This window comes from Nuphar pumila, chromosome 12, assembly GCF_984573655.1.
Source record: "Nuphar pumila chromosome 12, dmNupPumi1.hap1.1, whole genome shotgun sequence".
NCBI lineage: Eukaryota > Viridiplantae > Streptophyta > Magnoliopsida > Nymphaeales > Nymphaeaceae > Nuphar > Nuphar pumila.
The window spans coordinates 101,112,822-101,134,451 of NC_143260.1; the positions used below are offsets into that span (position 1 = coordinate 101,112,822).

General features: G+C 38.3%; 1 protein-coding gene across 2 annotated transcripts in view; it reads right to left on the bottom strand.

Moving 5' to 3' along the window:
- Positions 1–8,611: 8,611 nt before the first annotated feature.
- Positions 8,612–21,630, bottom strand: part of LOC149821333 (uncharacterized) — a 32,512-nt gene continuing 19,493 nt past the window's right edge. For both annotated transcript variants that reach the window (XM_089981964.1, XM_089981965.1), the window contains exons 3-4: positions 9,645–9,761; positions 8,612–9,491 (exon numbers count right to left, since the gene is read on the bottom strand). In XM_089981964.1, coding sequence (XP_089838090.1) covers positions 8,829–9,491; positions 9,645–9,761 — 780 coding nt within the window. In that variant the 3' untranslated portion in view covers positions 8,612–8,828. The remainder of the gene's footprint in view (positions 9,492–9,644; positions 9,762–21,630) is intronic.

The window sequence follows — 21,630 nt, forward strand, 5'->3', positions numbered from 1 at the left end:
TGTGAAAAGTAGAACAATATGAAAACTTGACTGTCTAGAAGGGAAGAAAATACACTAAAGTGGAAAAAGTGAAATCATGCCTTGGAAAACCGTCACTAATTATAAAGAACTTTATCCCCACCCTTAAATATGATGAGAAAATAAGAAGAAAAAGAAAAAGAAAAGATTTGTTTTTCCCACAAGGGATTTGCTCATCTGGTAGAGGCAACTTGTGAATGTCACCAAGTTGAAAGCTTGTCATGAGTTCAAAACGCATGGATGGTGTGCATCCCTTGGTGCAAGTGAAAGCTTGGTATGATCCCTGGTAGGCAAGGAATACCTAGAATTTTTGCACCAATTAGATAGCGAGTGAGTGACGTGGCTTTCCCCATTTATTAAAAGGAAAAAGGAAAAGTAAAGGTCCATTTTTATACGTTTAAAATCTTAATGGATTTGAAACAAACACAAAGTTGTTGAAGACATGAAAGAATACAACAAAATCTAGTTAGCCCCAACCCACAATCCAATTCTATATTTTGTCATATTTCGGATTTCTAAGATTGTTGATGCACATAATAGCCTAGACCAATTAGATCTTCATGTTTGTATTCCAAGATCTTCATTAAGGATAACCATAGAAATCATCCAGTCTCTCTCTCTCTCTCTCTCTCTCTCTCTCTCTCTCTCTCTCTCTCTCTCTCTCTCTCTCTCTCTCTCTCTCGAAAAAGTTCTGAAAGCTTTACTTCTTTGGTGAGTAGCAAGTGCTCTCAAACAATGGCATCTACCTGAGATATCAGAGGGCCACCTTTGATAATTGCAAATATCGAGCTGTTCTTCCCTTGTCTTATACTCTTTATGCGTGTCAATTCCTCACCCTACATATCTACCACTAATGGGTCATCAGCATAAGATTATCACATGGAATGTGTAGTCCATGATGCCAAGCCAACCGACTTAAGTAATTGCACTCTCAGCCTAATCATGTGACCCACTTCCAACATGCATTATGAACCCATACCTGATTCATTCCTTTCTAAGCTAAACCCTAATCAATTATCTTCCACTAAATCATAAAAAAAGTACATAAATCAATTCAAGGTGTGTGATCACTTTTCCATGGAAGGAGGATAAGAAAAGGCAGCCCTTTAATAGATTAAATAATATGATTAGGGCTGGGAAATGAGATGAGCCACCCATGGCTTGGCTCATGCTCGGCTTGTAAAAGCTCATTCAAACTCGTACATTATGCTCAGTGAGCCTATCGCGAATAGGGGTTTCAACAGGTCGGGTTTGGTTTGAACCCAGGTGGAATCAGACTTTGACCAGATTTTTGGGTATTGAATTGTGTCCGGACCCAAGTCTAATCGGGTCTACAATAAGAGAAACGATACCCGGACCCGATAAGAACTACATAAACCAGACCCAGTAAAATAATATTTTTTATCATTTTTAAATTAAAAATTTATGGGTCTTAATCGAAACTCAAGTCGGGCCCGGGTCTAATATAAAATTTCACAAACTATACCCTGATCCAGACCCGGGTCTTAATCGGGTCTTCTTATTTGTCACCATACCCAGAGCTTATAGGGTTTGGTACGGATCAGGTTCGGGTAAACCTGACCTGTTGACACCCCTAGACAACTGTTCATTTCAGCTTCACTATAGCCTTGTTTATAAGTAGTAACAAATATATTTAGATATATTTTACATTGCATAGTACACTAGAACAAATGGTTGAAAGTGTTTGGCTTGCAATCAATAGGATTAAAGTTTTAAATCCTATTGCTTCCAGCTTTGAAATGAACTTTTTTCTTTTTTCTGTTTTCTTTTTTCTTTTTTCTTTTTTCTTTTTTCTTTTTTCTTTTTTCTTTTTTTTTAATAAAAGCAAACTACTAGCTTGAGCTCAGTTCTCTAGGTCTAGAGTGTGAATCTTACTTCGAGTAAATGAACCGGCTCAAGCTTGGCTTATTTAGATCTGGATGGTCATGAGCTCGAGCTTGTCATGCCTTGATATTGTTAGAGCATTGAATCTGGAACGGTCATCCATTAAGACTCCTTCTCAAATGAACTCTCACAATAATGCTAATACGAAAGAAAAACCAACAAACATAGGTGTCAACACATTTAGAAATTCTATGCAGAAAACAAAGTCCAAATTATTATTAAGATCCTCATTTCCAAATCTTAAAGATAAGGCTAAGAAGGAGAGATCTCTAGCCAAGATGTTGATCTCTAATTCTAAGGCAATTCTGAAAATTTTCAAATGTACTAAGAATGATCCTCCTTGTAACCTTTCTAATGAGAAGAAGAGAATAGTCCCTATTCACGTCTGAATAGAATGAATGTCGTGGACGTAGGTTGTTTAATCAAACCACGGTTAAATTTGGCCTTGATAGTGTGTGTGAGTTTGTGTATCGTGTGAGCATGTTCTTTGTTATGGTATCAGAATGAACCAGACACATATTTGACCATTCTCGTAGCTAATCTTACTACAGACCAAAATAAAAACCAAAACCAGAATTGGCATGGTGGCTATAGAGGTAGAAATAATGGTGGCAACCATGATGGTTATAGAAGAAGAAATAGTGGGCATTCTCAAAACTACAATCATTTTCGAGGTAAACAAAATTTTGGTGATAATGAAAATCGATCAAACAAGGTTGCCTAATTTTATTAGATGCCAAAATTAAAATCAAAACCAGAATTGGCGTGGTGGCTATATAGAGACAGGAATAATGGTGGCAATTGTGGAGGTTATAGAGGAAGAAATAGCGAGCATTCTCAAAACTACAATCATTCTAGAGGTGAACAAAATTTTAGAGGTAATGAAAATTGATTAAACAAGGTTGCCTGTCAAGCATGCAATAAACTAGGTCATACTACAAGAAAATGTTTTCAATATGTATTACTATATCAATCGGGTTATCAACAAAATTATCATGTTGCCCCCATGATGTACGATGATGATCCTTGGTACTTGAATTCTGGAGCAACTCACCACATCACCAATGATCTCAGCAATATGTCCCTTCATTCTAAATACCAGGGCAATAACACATTGAAAGTCAAAAATGGCTCAGGTTTGCAAATCCATAATGTGGGTATGATTTATTTTCATAAAGCTAATATTCTTCTCAAAGATGTATGTTCTTCATATCACAAAGAATTTGAGTTTAGTTAATAAATTAACAAGAGATAATAACTTATTCATTAAGTTTCATCATGTTTGTTGTTATATCAAGAACAATGTTTTGAGGATAATTTTAGCCAGTGGAAAGAGTAATGGAGGCATTTATCATATTTTTTTTCAAGCATGAAGGAATAAAGAAGCCATGGTGGGTGAGCAAACCATGATCGATCATTGGCATCAACGCTTTGGTCACCCCTCATCTAAAATTGTTCCGCATGTGCTTCATAAATTTCACTTTTTCAAAAACGGTTTTAAAATAAAGTATGTAAAACTTGTCAAGTTGGTAAGAGTCATAATTTGCCTTTTGTTTATTCTTCTCAAGTTTCTGAACATTTGAATTTAATCTTTTATGATGTTTGGGCACCAGCCCCTATGTCTTCAGTTAATGATGATAGATATTATGTTAGTTTCATTGATGCATAATATAGATATTGTTGAATCAATATAATGCAATAAAAATTGTAAGTTTTTTTATATTTGTAAGCATGTAGAGAACATTTTCACCTTCAAAATTAAGTTTCTTGGTGAGTATCATAATATTTTTACATATTTGCAAGCATGTGGAATTGGCCACCTGGTGTCGTGTCCCCACACACATAAACAAAATGGCAGTGTCGAGCACAAACATCAGCATATATTAGATGTTGGTCTCACTATCATGGCTCATGTTGAAGTGCCCTTGAAGTATTGAAGTTATGCCTTTCAAACTACGATGTATTTAATAAAAAGGATTTTATCAACAGGAGGCCAGTCAATGTATGGTCGATAAAGAGGGAGGGGTTGTATTATTCCCTCATAGGCAAGGGCCGGACTCGAGGTTTTACGCTTTCGGGCATAATCATCATAGCTCAGCAGGAACTAACAAGCAAAAGAGATATATGCTTTCAACATGAGTGCAGCACTCAACTGTTAAAGGGAGAGGACATAACTTAAAGATCACAGAATGAGCAACAAAAAACACTATGCAATCATAAGGAAGACCAAATGGACCATGAGAAGAGTGCAGCAATTTTACCATGAGAAGACAACGGGTCAATCATCACAATATTGGTGGTCCTCTGGGCACACAACTGGTGTATAGGTATGCAATTGATTTGATACAGGGCAGATCATGCCAGATCCGAATCTAAATCTAAACTGCAAACAGTAGATCTAAATCTGAATCCAGTCCAAAACATATCTGATCAGGTATGGTTGAATCAAGATCCAAAATATATGTTATAACGGATCAGATAAAAAGGCTTGAAACTAAAGTTTTTACAAGTGAAATTGGTTTGGAATTTGATCCACATACAAATCAGGTCTGACCTAAAAGCCTGATCCAAATCTGAAAATAAACTGAGAAAGAACGTCCAAATCCAATCTCTGAATGCACATTTGCATCTTATCTTAAAAGTTCAGATCCTGAAATAATATGCTGGATTCAAAATAGATATCTAGACACTCAGAGATAGGTTAATGTGCCTCTGGGGTCTGGTTAACCAAGACAAAGTCTTACTAGTTGAGCTCGGTTAACCCTTCTTAGACTGGACAATGCACCAAGCCAAATACTTTTCCAGTGCATTTCTTTTATTGATATTTACATGGAGAAACTGTCTCTTAGCTCAGAGACCTAACTAAACTGGCTCTGCCTGCCGTACTATTACGATCACTGTCCTGACAGCGTAAAACTCTGTGGGCTTACCTTTTGCCCCCAGAGAATCGCCACGCAAAGGGTGACACCCATGAGATTTGAACCTAGACCACTAGACTAGCGGCCTAGGCCCAATCCCACTAAGCCATTACCCTTTGGGGCTTTCCCAGTGCATTAGTTACATGTATTTTACAGTGAGTGCATTAGCGTATTCACGTTATAAATTCCATGATGCCCCATTGAAGTAACTATGGTCAAAGAGATATATATGTTTGAAACATTTCCTTTTTAAATTTTTAAATTTTTTTTTTTTTGGTTGTGTGTGTGTGTGTGGGGGGGGGGGGGGGGGGGAACCAAAGGAAAACTCCAATCACTGATTGCGTATTGGCATGCCTCCAGTTGGTAAAACCCTTGAAGTTCCCCTTACCCTGCCGGGGAGTACACCTAGCTTCGGCTTTGTGGAAAGGGATGCTCCTGGTGATTTTGAACCTGTGATGTTCCATCAATTTGGTGACATTCACAAGTCGGCCCTATTAGATGGCACCCCCTAACAAAATAATTCTACAAATTTGTTGGCGAACTATATCCAAAGGACCATGTGAGAAGGAACTTTTATCACTCTTAACAAAAAATTCTTATATGACTCTTCTAATCTACAAGTTCAAAATCTTGGTTACCATGTAAAGACTATATTTCCAGGCCCTGTTTAAAACCTCAATGTCGAGTCATGATCCTTCTATTTCCAGCAGTATTAAGGCAATGAAAACAGTCCAATTGCAGTTTCAACGGCATCCCCATTAAACTCACAGTTCAAATAAGGTGAGGTATGTTGAGAACAACACACTACCGACAAACAAAAACAGAAGAAGCAAGACAAGGAATCAAACCACACACAGAGGAACAAATATTATACGTGCTTCGATAAGAGTTGCCTACGTCGTCCGTCGCACTGAAATTTCTTATTCAATTGAGATACCACACTACAAGAGACGGATTTGCATTCTTTATGTAGAAGTCTATGAGAGTTGTAGTTGAATTTTAGTAGTCTAGTATAAAATTATAAAACTACCATTCAAACTTATCCAAAAAAACACGAAAATTAAAAATTTATATCCAGGTAGGAAACAGGCTCCACACTCCTACAACAAAGTAAGCAAACCATGTGTAAACCTACATAAGCACTAAAAAAATCTTCTTAGCATCAAGACTAGATCTTTGATAGAGTTAATCAAACCTAGTAGGTTTAGAGACTATCTTACTATTTTGAGTTTAGCATATAAGTATAGAGACAAATACAAATGGGCCCTTTTACAGTGGTAGTGTACAACCATAGCTCACTTGACCTAAGCTCCAAAAGGAAATTCTAATCATTGGATCATGCTTAGCATATTTTATTTATTAGTTTCATGTGTTAAATTTGACTCAAATATGAATTTTTATGCAATTTTCAAACCACCCTTATTTCATGAATTGTGAGCCATTGATTTTCAGCACCTCAAAAATAGAATAGTGTGGTGTATTAAATATGTTAAAACTTTCTAATATAGCAAATCAAGTACGGCATTTGGTGGCTAGATCTATGCAAACAGGAGCACCTACCACCGTAGGTAACACAGTGCCAAAAGCTCCTTATATTGTACCAAACATAATCAGTAACCATAGATAAGAATTATGAAATGTGGCACTATACCAACCACTGTAAAATCAAAGTATTTTTACACCCGAAGCTCAAAAAGTAGTAAATCAGTACAGCACGACAAGGGCATTGGAATCCGCACATAGTTTAGGCATAGCTGGATTATTACCATCATCAACAAGGTACATAAGAACTGAAGCCCATTGGAAATTAAAAAACATATCCTTTCCAAAATGACCCAAACATCAGCTTTCAACGGCAGCCCCAAGGGGTCTGGCACAGTCTTCGAGCCCAAACGCACCTCAAGATTTTGAGCCTTCAGAATCAGCCTGCCTGAAGGACAAACCCAGCGACTGGGAGCCTGAGACCCTTTTCTAACCAAGCCTGTAAACTTTGTCTCCTACTGTACATGCGAGGGGGTCCACCCCCAGTGTATACTCTTTCAGTAGAGTAAGGGGTCCAGCACAGTCGGGAGGGGCCTCCCACTAAACGGGTCAGGGTTCCTATCTCATAAGCATCACTCCCCTTGCATATATGGTCGAAGCAAGGCGACTCCCTGGGGGCAAGGGATGCACCACGGTTTTACATAGCCAGAAAATACAATAGCATGTTGGCAGGGTTGTCCAACACAGCCAGGGGTCCGGCACAGTCGGGGAGGGACCTCTGCCACTAGATGGGTGATCAGGGTTCCATTCTCATAAGCATCACTCCCCTTGCAAATGGTGAAAGCAAGGCGACTCCGTGGGGGCAAGGGGTGCGCCACGGTTTTACATAGCCAGAAAAAATAATAGCATGTTGGTAGGGTTGTCCAACACAGCCAGGTCCCTTACACCAGGAGTGGTTTTTCTCTGGTTCTCAGAATAAAAAATCAGCTTTCAAAGGCAATATGTAGGACTCAAGCAAGCAGGTTAGGACTTTCATGTAACCCCATTGCTTTTGCTCAATCAATGGCAGAAGTAAACACCTAGATATTGCGCAACTCGCCAACATTGAGGTAAATACTGATGAGCAGGCAATCATCTAGCAATGTTGCCTAAAAATTAGTAGATTAACTGCACTTAAGTGGGAGTTACATAACAACGGCATATACCAGAAGAAGCTGAGACCTACAATGGGACCGGAGGATATTCAACATAGAGACAAGTCGAACTAGAAACCACGCTTAACAGTGTACTCAGAGCCCTGTTCAACATAAACTTCAGACCCAGAACTTTACTGTGACAGCCATCCTTAACGCAGAATTCAAACACTTGTCAACATGTCCAAAAGCAGAATTCAAACACTTCTTAACATGTCCAAAAGCGTAAACAATGCCCACTTATGCAAGAAACATTATCTTCCCCGCAATAATCAACCTTTCTTTTCAATACAAACATGGAAGCTCATTCTCTTGGTATATGTGAATGCATATGCACATGTAATAACAGGTCCAGTAACCTCGAGATGAACGGATCATCAATATGATGTGCAAGTCTTCTGCACGCACGCACACAGTGCACGAGGGCTTGCATAACTAAGCATACACAATTTCTCCAGTCATAAATGCATAGTTAAATTCCAAATCAAAACTCGATCAACGAAACTTGGAAGAAATTCATCAAAAGGGAAAAACCTAAGCCTCTCAAGTCAGATGCATCAACGAAATAAAATTCAATAACAGAATATGATGATGACCTAAAGAATGCTAGGGCAGGCAGACTTGATGAATCAATAGAATAAAAACCTAACTGATAAATACTCCCCAACAGAACGGTTTTGTGCCACCAAATAAGTAGCAGTGAGCTAAAGTTTATTAAGCTTGGCCTACATTTTAATATGCAAAAAAAAAAGACCTAGCCTTTGCACATAAAAATATTTTTGCAAATGCTTGACAACACAGGAATAAAAAGAAGAGTCAAACACCTACAGATAAATCTGCAGTCAGTCACCGTCACACCTACAGATAAATCTGCAGTCAGTCACCGTCACCTGGTTATCCAAACTTGGATCAAATATCAAGGAGCTGAGCACAAGTATACTTGGAAAGTAAGATAGTTAACCTGCAGATATAGAAGCAGAGAAGTCCTTGAGACTTCAAGGTAACGGGTAATTCAATGGCAGCATCAAATAGCACATTATAACAATTAACCATACTCATAAGGTGCAAATCAAGGAAATAACAAAGAAGAGCAAGTTAAATCTAAAATGAAACGAGTGATCCTTAATTGAACATTATATTCCTTGCCTACTCCACAAGTGCTTGAAGGACGGATTGGAAAGAAAAAGGGAAAAAGAAAAGGAACTAGCAGTCACGACTCAAGACCATTTGCTACACATCGAAGCAAGAACAGCACACAAAAAGCCATGCCGCAACAGTACCGACTACCAACTTTCAGTTAGATCCCTCCAAGTCAATATCGACGCAGAGAAGTATAATCCCTTCCAGGTGGTAACAGATGATCATGGTATGCTGCAGGGTCACTATACTTGTAAGGTTCCCTGTACCGGATCATCTCTTGCTGCCTCCGCTCCAAATCCACAAGCCTGCGCTCACGCATTTCCAGTTCCAATTCTCTACGACGAAGATCAGCATGTAGAGAGTCCTCATTCACATAAGTTGGAGGAGGAGGTGGTGGGGATGGTGGTAATGCATAAACTTCTCTGTCATAGATGTCACTCTCCCTCATACGAACCCCACAAACTAGTGCACTCTCCATTGGAAGTCTGTGAACCCCAGTAATTGGCACACTCTCCCTTGGAAGTCCACGAACTCCACTGATTAGTGCCCTCTCCCTTGGAAGTCCATGAACCGCTCTAATGCCATGAGCCGCTATAATGGGTTCACTCTCCCTTGGGAGTCCAGGAACCCTAGATGCAATTTCCATCTGGATTCCATGAATCTTACTTGTTGTTGCTGGTCGTCTATCTCTTACCCTTCCCGGGTGTTTCTGGTCCTCTCTCACTGGCCTACGTCGTCTCTCATCAGTCACATCACTAGAAGCATGAAGCTTACCACTTATGTGTGCTTTGCCGGATTCAGTGTTAGAACGGAAAAGTTTGCAGAGCTTATTCACCTGATAAAGAAAGCAAACAGGTGTGAACAACCAGAGGCACACATACCTTGTAATTGTAACCAAAATATCGCCAAGCAAGGAGACCAAGATTCTTGACATCAAGAAATCTGTTGACAACTTTCAAATCGTTCCCGAAATTAAAAATATACTAACCTGTTCACCTGTCAACTCAAACTTGAACTTGTTCTTCCCAACATAATTGTCTTTAATTGCAGCCTTGAATTTTTCCTCTGGTAAAGGTGCACATTCGTTAAGAACTTTGAAGTGAACCTGCTCATGACAATGAACCAAGATTAGACCACTTCCCTCATCCTTCAACCTCTACTTAATGTTGAAGATCAAGAAAAATTGTGCAGTAATAACATATATGCCCTGTCCAAAATAAATCATGATACAACAACCTGAAGACCTCCCAACCGCACTAACCCACCAAATTGAGATTGATGGTTGTAGATGCTCCACAAGCCTACAAGCATATACTTTGATTCTTACATTATATATTTCATAGCTGTCACACGGATACTTCATTCTGACTCCCGTTCCGTACCCCCTTTGTGTATTAGTTACATTGAAAGTTTCATAAAAATGGCCATATCCCCATATCTTCAGCTGTATCCATGTGACATAGCTTCATAGTTTATACTTTACAGTATACAGTTATATGATATGGACAAGTAGCCACTGTTCTCAAGAAATGATCCTTTGCCTCACTGCAAATGCACGTCCAATAACTATAAGGATCATACTCACACAGGACTCTTACGAGGGCCAACTCACAAGGCTTTACATGGCATTGTGTCAATCCTTATTGCCATGTTTGGAAGTGGTAAAACTGTTTGTATCATATCTAGAATACTCATACAAAAAACATAACATGTAGAGCTGGAAAGAAAGCAAAGCTCTGAAAAATTATCTAGGAAAAATCTCTCCCTCGCTAGAAGCAAAATGTTCCCCCACATGGCTGGGCAAATCATATAGAGAAAATTTTCAATATGAAATTTTGTCTCGCATTTGTAATTGCAGGGGAAGTTTCTAACAGAAATTTCCTATGTTTCCCACTTCCAAATATTAGGGCTGCTCAACCTAAGGCGTGGACTGATGGGTCGTGGCCTGGTCAACCTGACCAATGAAAAGGAAAAGCAGGGCTGCAGCTGAACGTCCAGCTCACAGCCCACCGGTTGGCCAATGGGCATAAAAGGAGTAAGGCAGCCTGAATGGACGAAATCCTTCACTAAATCGCCAACACGTTCAGCTACCAGTCAGCAGTTACCAGCTAGTCATCCCACTGAGAGAGAGAAGGGTGGGGTTTCATGCTTGAAGTCCTGGAGCCTAACTGCCTGTGCCTAAGGCAATACCGAAATATTCAGCAACCAACCACCAAAATATGGCGGGGAGGAGTGAGAAGAGCTGATGACTCATGATTGATGATGCTTGAAGGCCTGGAGCCTAACTGCCTGTGCCTAAGGTGATACCGAAATATTCAGCAACTAACCACCAAAATATGGCCGGGAGGAGTGAGAAGAGGTGATGACTCATGATTGATGATGCTTGCCAAAATGGGGGAAAGGAAAACTCTAGTGGGTCACTTATTTCCTTTCAAAAACTTTCTAATTTATATAAATTTGTTATATCATATAGTTGCAGGAAGCCGATTATAGGTTGTCGGCAGCCCATATCCAACCTACCAAATGGTCAGGTTGCATCAAACTAAGGTTGTAAGTAGTGTATCATTACCCGTATTGATCAAGCCCAAAGTTAGATACGTATCATAGCATATCATAAAAATCAAAATTTTTAATAAAAAAATTCAAAAAAATCCAAAAAAAGCATGAAATCAGAAAAATAGCAAAAATTCTAAAAAAATCATAACACCTGAAACAATGTTGAATTCCACAAAATACAACCATAAAATCACATATGATATGTCTCTATAAGTTGCATAAGACATCATCAAGCATCAACTAATATAGATAATATTGCATGCATATCTCACAAGAACAATACAAATTATTAAATATCTTGCAATTAAGAACATGCCACAAGACTCATTTTCATATTACATAAAAAAAATAACCAAGTTTATGAACACTTGAGTGTTAAATAACCAAGTTTTTTTCAAAATATAATCTCAATCATCATCATCATCTTTTTCTTCTCCTCCTTGTGTTATGCTAGGGGTTTGTAGGATCAGTAGGGAGCTCATCTTCCTCATGCACATCCTCTCAGGGCTGCGCATACCTCATTTATGTCTGTCATCTCTTTTTCTTGTCTTATTTCTCTCAGGCCAGTGAGTAATTGTTGGCATTGCTATTGTAAATCCCATGAGCTGCAAAGGGCAACATTATGATGTGTCCCAGCTAAATGATACTTCAACCGAGAAATACCACCCGAAACAATATGATGGCAATAGTTTCACTCGATTTTCAATCGACTTTCACTCACTACTTGAGTGCCCCATTGTCATGTCGATAGAGATACTTACAACATTGCATCAAACTAACTTACTAACCTAGGTCGTTCCTGATCCAATGTTTGCCTCTACCAAAACATAGGTCATATGTACACTATGAAATCATATTTCAATTTGAAGTTCAAATCAAATTAAACCTAGAAAACCTGTCAGGCCCACGTGATAAGTTCTGCTTTGTTCTTATCATGACAGGTTGGTCAAATCATTTGCTATGTCACCTAGGTGCAGGTGCAGGTGCAGGTGCAGGTGCAAGTACGAAGGGTATGACAGAGCTAGTTCAAAAAATGTGGGTATAGGGACACAGCTATATATATAATATTTTTAAATAAAATAAAATAATAACATTTTAAATGTAAAAGAGGAAGTAAGAGTAAAATGAAATTTTATAAATAACAGTTGTTTTAAAAATATGCAGGTGTTTGAAAAAATATAAAAGGGAATCTTTTGGTTATTTTTAAATAAAAGAGGAAGAAGATGATATTATGAATACAAAGAGTAAAATAAATTAAGAAAGAGTAAAATAAATTAAGAATATGAAGAATGGTAGGGGCCTTAATGAAATTTTTAATTGATTAAGAAGGAAAAGGGGGTGGGAAGGGCACCGACTCTCTCTCTCTCTCTCTCTCTCTCTCTCTCTCTCTCTCTCTCTCTCTCTCTCTCTCTCTCTCTCTCTCTTGAGAGAGAGAGAGAAAGGGGGAACGACGAGAAAGGGGAAGATAAGAGCCAAAGAAGGGGGGAAGAGCGAGACCAGGGAGAGAGAGAGAGAGAGAGTCGAGGGTCCCAGGAGCGAGATTAGAGAGGGTTTCGGGAGGGGGATTCTGCTTTTTTTTTGAGGTTGGAGTACCTGTAACCGTGTCGACGTATTTTGACATGACCGCAGCCGAACTGCTGACTGCTGTGTCGCAGTATCATAGATCATTTTGTGTTTCATTAATGAAACTCATATTAGTTCGACATTAATTAATGTTGGTTTTCTTCTATGTTTTTCTTTTTTTTTATAAATAACTTTCGCACTTTTATTCTTGAAACAAAATCACAAAGTTAAACATATATACAAAGGCATGTGGTCAGTGCTAACATACACATTGAAATAAGATTGTCGATATAATTTGGTATCCCACAGGCCCAAATTTTTTCATTAGCATTTCGGTCACCAGCAAAGTGTATGGGTATAACATGCTAAGATGCAAAGGTTGGGTAGGATATTCAACAAGCTTGAACCAGTGTTAATTGGTTCGAACCCGCTATCTAAAATGCTTAAGGATTTTATTTTCCCAACTGTTTTAATCATGTTTTCTATGCAGTGCTTTATTTTGGTAAACTAGTTTTTTATTTGGGTGTAATGCAAATATTGTAATGCTATAATTTCTTCACGTGAATGCAGTTAGAATCAAGGTTGCAAAAAAAGTGCATCAATGCTCATATAAGCCAGACCCAAAATAAAATATGTATTGTATCATATTGTAAAAAATATATTTTTAATAAAATCAGAAAAATCTAAAAAATACACTATGCAAGAAACAATGAAATAGCTACAAACTAAAGCCGTAATATCACATATCAGACAATTATAAGGTATGAACTATATAAAATATCAACTTCTAATAATCAAGATAATGTCATGTATGGCACGAATATTTCACAAGATACAAGTGTATATCATGCATCTTGTATATCATATAACACAAAAGTCCTAATACAGAACATACACGCCCATATCAAGATACGAGTGCCAAGTTACCTGATAGTTCTCATACATATCATATCAAGATACGGGTGTGTCAAGTTACCTGATAGTTCTCATACATATCATACGATATGCTACGACAAATACGACTTGGGTTAGGATAAATGAAACCAATTTAGATACTTGTTGGGTTTCACTTTTAATTGTTTAAATCAGGCATTGATGCATTCACGTGAAAGATACATATACAACTGGTGGAATGGCCTAAACTAAAGGACAGGCTTAAATTTGTCATAGCGGGTTGCCCGGTCCTCTATCTTTCGCATCAGCCAGGCAATATTATAACTATGGTATTGTATTGTATTATAAGATACAATGTATCAGCATATTGTACCATGAAATAATGTGATACACCCTATTCCATCGAAAAGTAACATGCATCTGATTATCTTGGCATTATAGTGTATAACATTTTTTTAGATAATCCAAGGAAAAAAAAACATCATGCAGCGCACATTGGCTGGCCTCCAGTTGTTAAAACCCTTGAACTCCTCCACCCCCCCCCTCACTGAAGAATACACCTAGCTTCGACCCTGCAGTAAGAGACACCACTCGTGGGCTTCGAACTTGTGACGTCCCATCATCTTGGTGACATTCACAAGTCGCCCATACTAGATGAGCAAAGCCCTTGTGGGCCATTGTATACATTATGAAATAGGAAGTCATTATATCACTGTTTGAAACTAAACAAAACTAAGAGCTAACCAACATTTTTTTGGTCATTCTCACCAAACTGTTAAGATCTAATACAGTTGTGTTATGCTATTTAAGAAGCCAAAAGAAAAAATTTCACCCATTATAGGTTTTCTTTTATTCATCAAAAACATAGAACTTTTGAGATTTTGGCCAATCACTTCGTGTGTGAATTTTTCAGAGTTCCAATCCAAATTTTGGAAAGCTTGATTCATGCAAGAGAAAGCCCGGTCTATAAATTTAGAGGTGCAACCATGAAAGAGATTAAAATACAAGATTAAAAACTTGACCTAAAGCTGTTAACAAGAATCTCTCTAAAAAACTGCAATTCTAAAGAAAGAGGTCAAATGACTAGCTTGCGACAGCTATTCTCATATGAGAAAACAACTTGATAATAATCCAATGATGTTGAAATAAGAGTAGCATGGTGTGACATACCTGCTAAAGTTTTATTTGAGCAAAACATGAGGAAAGACAGCCACAAGCAAATCTAAGAGCCAATCAGAGGCAAGTAAAAGACCAAATAATTTGCTTACTCGAAATAGAAAAAATAGATGAAACAACATAATGCAATCAAAAATAGGGTTTGCAATCAGTCCTGACCATAAGAAGAAATGTCTCTTTATGATGAATTTGAAGTTGTTGATGTTAAAATACATGTAATCTATATATATATATATATATATATATATATATATATATATATATATATATATAGTTTAATATACCCAGTAGGGGTATTTTAGTCATTTCACAAGTACCTGATAGGGGTACTTGTTATTTTCCCCTTTTTGTATTTATTTTGCACTTTCTTTTTTTCTTTTTTTATTTTAGTTTTTTACCCACATAAGGGGCCCCACCATTGAGTCGATGGGTCCCCCCAATGGTCACATTTGTGACCGTTGGGGGCTCCCAACGACTCCATGGGGAGCCCGCTTTGTGGCACTTCTTTTTAGGCCATAGAGACATTTATATTTTTATGTTGTGTTGTCCCTTTGTGGATTTGGGTGTCATCTCTTTTGTTTGTCCATTGGTGGACATTGTAAGTGCTTACAGCACTCTTTGTTTTTCCACATATCTCATTACATGGTATCAGAGCTTTGTGTATGCTCTTGATTCTTAATATAGCTAGTTGAGTAGTTATATATTGTTTATTTTGTATATCTCTTTGTTTGTCTTCTTGTGAGAGATTAAATGGAAGGGGAACAAAAGATTGATCTCTCCTTCAAGCTTAATGGCTCCAACTATATGATGTGGTCCGCCGCCATGGAGAACAACCTCAAGGGTAAAAAGCTTTGGGGATACGTTATGGGCACCATTCCGGAACCACAGCTCCAACTCACCAAGATGGATGGTGATCAAGAAAAAGCTCTTGAAGAAATGTCCGCATGAAGGCCATTGAAGATCACCAATTTAAAGTGGAAGATTGGGAAAGTAAGCATGCCAAGATTCTTGCTTGGTTCATGAACAATGTGGAGCTCAAAATTTGCGTCAACATTGCTAAATTTCGGATGGCTAATGAAGCATGGTTCTTTATGAAAGGTATGTTTACTCAAAAAGACCTTGCTCGTCAATTCTTCCTCCAAGAAAAAATCCGAACTACCAAGCAAGGAGAAATGAATATGAGGGATTACTTTAGCACTCTTGGACTCTTATGAGATTAACTATCTTTACTAGAACCAAAGTGGGTTTCTAGTGTAGATGTGGAACTAAGAAGAGAACAAATGGAAAAAGAACACTTTTTCCAATTTCTACGTGGGCTTAGGCCTGAACATGAACAAGTTAGATCTTCCCTTCTTCATAGATCTAAGTTTTTTTCCTTGGAAGATGTCATAGCCGAAATATGCCAAGAAGAAACTCGTCTTCGCATGATTAAAGGAGGAGATGACATTTTGGTCGTGTCTAAACCTGGCAATCATGTGAAAGCCTATAAGCCTCCACACTTTGGAAGGCAAAATAACTATAATGGCAACTATAGAAGAGTCATTTGCGATCATTGCCAAGAACCGGGCCATATAAGACCTAATTGCCCTAAGTTGAATGAAGGGCCTAAGAATAAGGTTGCCTTCGTTGAAGAAGCTACTCAAAAGAAGGAGGAAATTATCAAAGGGAATGAGTCTTTTTCTCTTGCTCAACTATCGGAAGCACTACAAATTCTACTCAAATCACCGTCAACCTCGGGTGCCACCATAGCTTCTTCCTCTCCTCCAGGTATGTCTTCTTGGATCCTTGATTCTGGAGCTTCCTTTCATATGACCCCTCTTGAAAATGGGCTTTTCGATTTGTGTAATAACTCTAAAAACTCCTATGTTTCAACTACCGATGGTACATCTTTACAAGTAAAAAGTTTTGGAGCTTTAAATTTTTCCAAAGATTTCTTTGTGCCAAACGTAAGAGTGGTACCTCAACTTAATTTAAATCGTCTCTCTGTTGCTCAAATATGTGATCATGGATGTGAAATCTTCTTCTCAACTAAGGATTGCTCTATACAATATCTTTGATCCGGGAAGCAGATTGGGCAAGGCCATAGGAAGGGAGATCTCTATTACATGAGCAACTTGAAACTTCCCTTTAACTCTTTTTGTAACCATGTCCAAGATAAAAATATTGAAACTTGACATCAAAGACTTAGACATCCAAGTTTCTCAAAAATGTACTCCTTTCCTTTTGGAAAGAAATTTTGTAATGAGAAACATTTTGTTTGCAAGAATTGTATTTTTGGAAAAATAAAATTCACTCATTTTCCAAATCGAACTTTTGTGTCCAAAAGACCTTTTGAGTTAGTCCATTCGGACGTTTGGGACCCTTCTCCGGTCATGTCTAAAGAAGGATACTCCTATTATATTACTTTCATTGATGACTACACTAGATATGTGTAGATCTACTTTCTCAATTTAAAATCCGAAGTCTTTGACTTCTTCAAGAAATTTCATATGATAGTCAAAAATCAATTTTCAAGTAATATCTCTACTCTTAGATCCGATTCGGGTGGAGAGTATCTATCACATGAATTTCAAAATTATTTAGAAATAGATGGAATTTGTCATCAAAGATCGTGTCCTAGGACTCCTCAATAAAATGGTTTAACTGAAAGAAAGCATAGACACATCTTGAAAACCACTGAGACACTTCTTATCTCCAAAGAAATTCCAAAAAGTTTTTGGGCGGAAACTGCCTTAACCTCAACTTACTTGACAAATAGAATGATATCTTCATCCTTACAAAATACATCTCCATATGAAAAACTATTTGAAAGAACACCGGATTTCAATAGATTAACAATTTTTGGGTGTAAATGTTTTGTCCTTACACATAAAATAGACATTATCTCCTAAAGCTATTGAATGTATTTTCTTAGGATATGGAGAAAATCAAAAGGGTTTTAGATGTTTTGACCTTAAAAATAACAAACTCTATGTATCCAAAGATGTAACTTTCTTGAAAAATGAAAATGGTTTTGAGAAAACTAAAGATATTGACGAAAGCGAATATGCTTTCTTATTTGACCTTCTCTCTCACGAAGATGAGACTCCTCAAGAAGAGGAAATCTCTAATGAGTTGTTGAATGATCTTGAGGATATTCCTCTTAACAATGTTGAAAATGAAAGTGATAGACCAATCCAAACCTCTGTTAGGCATGGTCAACAAGTTCAAATGAGTGCCTTAGAAAAATACTCTCAAGGTTCCAACATAGAAGAAACCTCTTTAAGGAGATCCGGTTGAATCTCCAATCCTCCTAATAGGTTTGTTTCCTATGAGTCTCTAACTCCAAGGTATAGAGCGTGTCTAATTGTGTTACACTCATTTCATGAACCTTCACACTATAATGAAGCCAAAAGCATTCCCCAATGGGTTGAAGCCATGAACTTAGAACTTAATGTCCTTAAAAAGGCAAAAACTTGGGAAATAACGTCATTACTCACTGGAAAGAGATCGATTAGATGTAGATGGGTCTTCAAAATTAAAACTAAAAGTGCTTGATTAGTAGCAAAAGGATACACTCAAGAATACGGTATAGACTATGAAGAAACTTTCGCACCCGTAGCTAGGATGACTAGTGTTAGGACTCTTATCGTCGTTGCGTCAGTTAAAAAATGGCATATCTATAAATTAGATCTTAAGAATGCATTTCTAAATGGTGAATTAAAAGAAGAGGTTTACATGGATCCTCCACCAGGAGTATGTATTGGGAAAAATAAAATTCTCAAACTTAAAAAAGTATTATATGGTTTAAAGCAAGCCCCAAAGGATTGGCATGATAGATTTAGCAATGTAATGACAAGTTTGAATTTTCGTTCATGCTATACCGACACTGCTTTTTTGTGAAAAGTGGAGGGTCTTCAGTAGTTATTCTACTAGTTTATGTTGATGATATGAACATTACTGGAAGTGATAAGCAAGGAATTAATGATATTAAAAAAGTTTTAAAAGAAAATTTTGACATGTCTGACCTTGGTTTCTTAAGATATTTTTTAGGAATTGAAGTAGTGTACTCTCCTCGAGGGTACATTCTCTCTCAGATGAAACTTGTTGCTGACATTTGTTTCACGTCTGGTATTTCCGATGATAAGAAGACAGAAACCCCTGAAGTCATCAATGCAAAGTTAAGGTTGGAAGATGGAACACTCCTCGAGGATCCCACTCCCTACAGTCAACTTGTTGGGTCTCTAACCTATTTATCCATCACTCGGCCAGACATAGCTCATGTTGTCCACTGAGTCAGTCAGTTTCAACATGCACCTACAACCGTGCACATGAGTGCAGTCTTAAGGATCGTCAGATACATCAAAAACACCATAACTAAGAGAGTTTTTTTTTCCTCCTCTTCATCACTTGATTTAATTGCTTATACCAATGCTGATTGAAGAGGAAATCTCAATGACAGAGTCTCAACTACGGGTTTTTGTGTTTTCTTAGGTGGCTATGATTTCTTGGAGATGCAAGAAGCAGCACAAAGTATCATTGTCCTCAACAAAAGCGGAATATCGTGTTATGGCCACTACAATCATAGAGCTTGTATGGCTAAGAAGTCTCCTTAGTGATATGGCCATTGTCATCTCTACTCTTTCGAAAACGTGTTGTGACAACAAAAGCGCATTCTATATGTCAAGCAATCACACCTTCCATGAGCGTACTAAGCACATCGAGATGGACTGCCATTACGTGCGTGATGAATACCTAAGAGGAACCATAGTGCTACCTTACGTCACATCCGAGTATCAGTTGGCGAACTTTTTCACTAAAGCCCTTGTCGCTCCTCGTTTTATGTTTCTCCTTAACAAGCTTTCGGTTATATCCCCGTAAAGCTTGAGGGAGGGTGTTAAAATACATGTAATCTATATATATTTATATATATAGTTTAATAAACCCAATAGGGGTATTTTAGTCATTTCACAACTACTCGATAGGGATACTTGTTATTTTTCCCTTTTTTTATTTATTTTGCACTTTCTTTTTTCTTTTTTATTTTAGTTTTTTACCTACATAAGGGGCCCCACCATTGAGTCGATGGGGCCCCCAACGATCACATTTGTGACCGTTGGAGGCTCCCAACGACTCCATGGGGAGCCCCTTTTGTGGCACTTCTTTTTAGGCCATAAGGCCACCCCTCACTCCCTTTCTTTTTGTATATATAGGGGTGCCCCCCTCTTGTATTTTTTACTCTTGAGAGCTCTCTCTTTTCAATAAGAGACATTTATATTTTTATGTTGTGTTGTCCCTTTATGGATTTGGGTGTCATCTCTTTTGTTTGTCCATTGGTGGACATTGTAAGTGCTTATAGCACTCTTTGTTTTTTCGCATATCTCATTCCAGTTGAGTGGTAGGATTTGTGTGAATAGCTTATATTCAAATACAAAAGAATAAAGGTGTGGCTACAAGTAGTAGTTACATATGAACAAATGAACCCACTCATTTGAAGAGTGTATTCGAGTGAAAAAGGGTAAAGGTGTGCCGTTAGGGGTAGCCAATGGGCCAAGTACCCATTGGCTTGTCAGGTACACGAACTAGGGTCAATGTTTGAAGGTCCAGCCCGATAACTTATCAAGCCATGCTCCAGCAACAACATGAGCCCCAGTCGGGCTCTTACTAGCTATTACTTTATTTTTTGTAGAAAAAGTGCATACAACGGTCATAATAAACCTCTCTTTTCATTTTACAGAAAAAAGTGGCTTTTGGGGCAAACTGAGATGTGACAAAGACGTAAAGTAAAACCAACTATCAAATCTTAGAAGTTGTGATGCGAAAGGAGAGAGACCTCCTTTCTTTCCTTGAGAAAGAGAGAGAGACTCAACGTGAGCCTGAGTCGGGCACTTACTATCTATTACTTTAATTTTTTGTTGGAAGAGTGCATACAACGGTGATAATAAACCTCTCTTTTCATTTTACAGAAAAAGTGACTTTTGGAGCCAACTGTGATGTGACAAAGATGCAAAGTGAAACCAACTATCAAATCTTAGCAGATGTGATGTGAAAGGAGAGAGGGGCATCCTTTCTTTCCTCGGGACTCGGGAGAGAGATACCTCTCTCTCTCTCTCTCTCTCTCTCTCTCTCTCTCTCTCTCTCTCTCTCTCTCTCTCTCTCTCTCTCTCTCTCTCTGAGAAGCTGGAGCACCAGGTTCAAAAGTTTGAAAGGGGTAGTCAATGGTGGCACCTCCAGGACCAAGCAACTTGCAGGTGCACAAAAATGGCAGAAAAGGAGGCGTTGACGACCCGTCAAAACCCTTTTTTGGCAGGCCTCTCTCTCTCTCTGGTTGCTCGTCAGAGGGGCCATCGTTTATGTCACTTGTGCTTGGCCAAAAAAGGAGCAAATTCCTTTTTCCGGCATCTTTTTCTCTATGGTCTCCATGGCAACTAGTGTGGCCTGTCCGACCTACTAATACAAGACTGTTGGCGGGTTATGAGTTGGGTTTTGTTTCCCGAGCCTGAGCCCGACAAAAGTCAAGTCCAGCTCTCGACAGCATTGAATGTTGTCGGGCATGTTGGGCCTCGAATCGTGCCGACCCAGCCAAACCTGATGGTGACCCCCAGGTGTGGTTACTAATAGGGCTGGACAACAGGTTGGGCGGCCCGCAGGTGGTCTGTAGCCTGGCTCCAATGGGTTAATCCTGGGCCTATGTTTCAGAAGAGGGCTCTACCTGAACCTGAATTAAACCCAATTAATCTTGTGTTAAGTCGAGCTAGCCAGCAGGCCTCACACACACACACACACACATATATATAAGGGTTAAT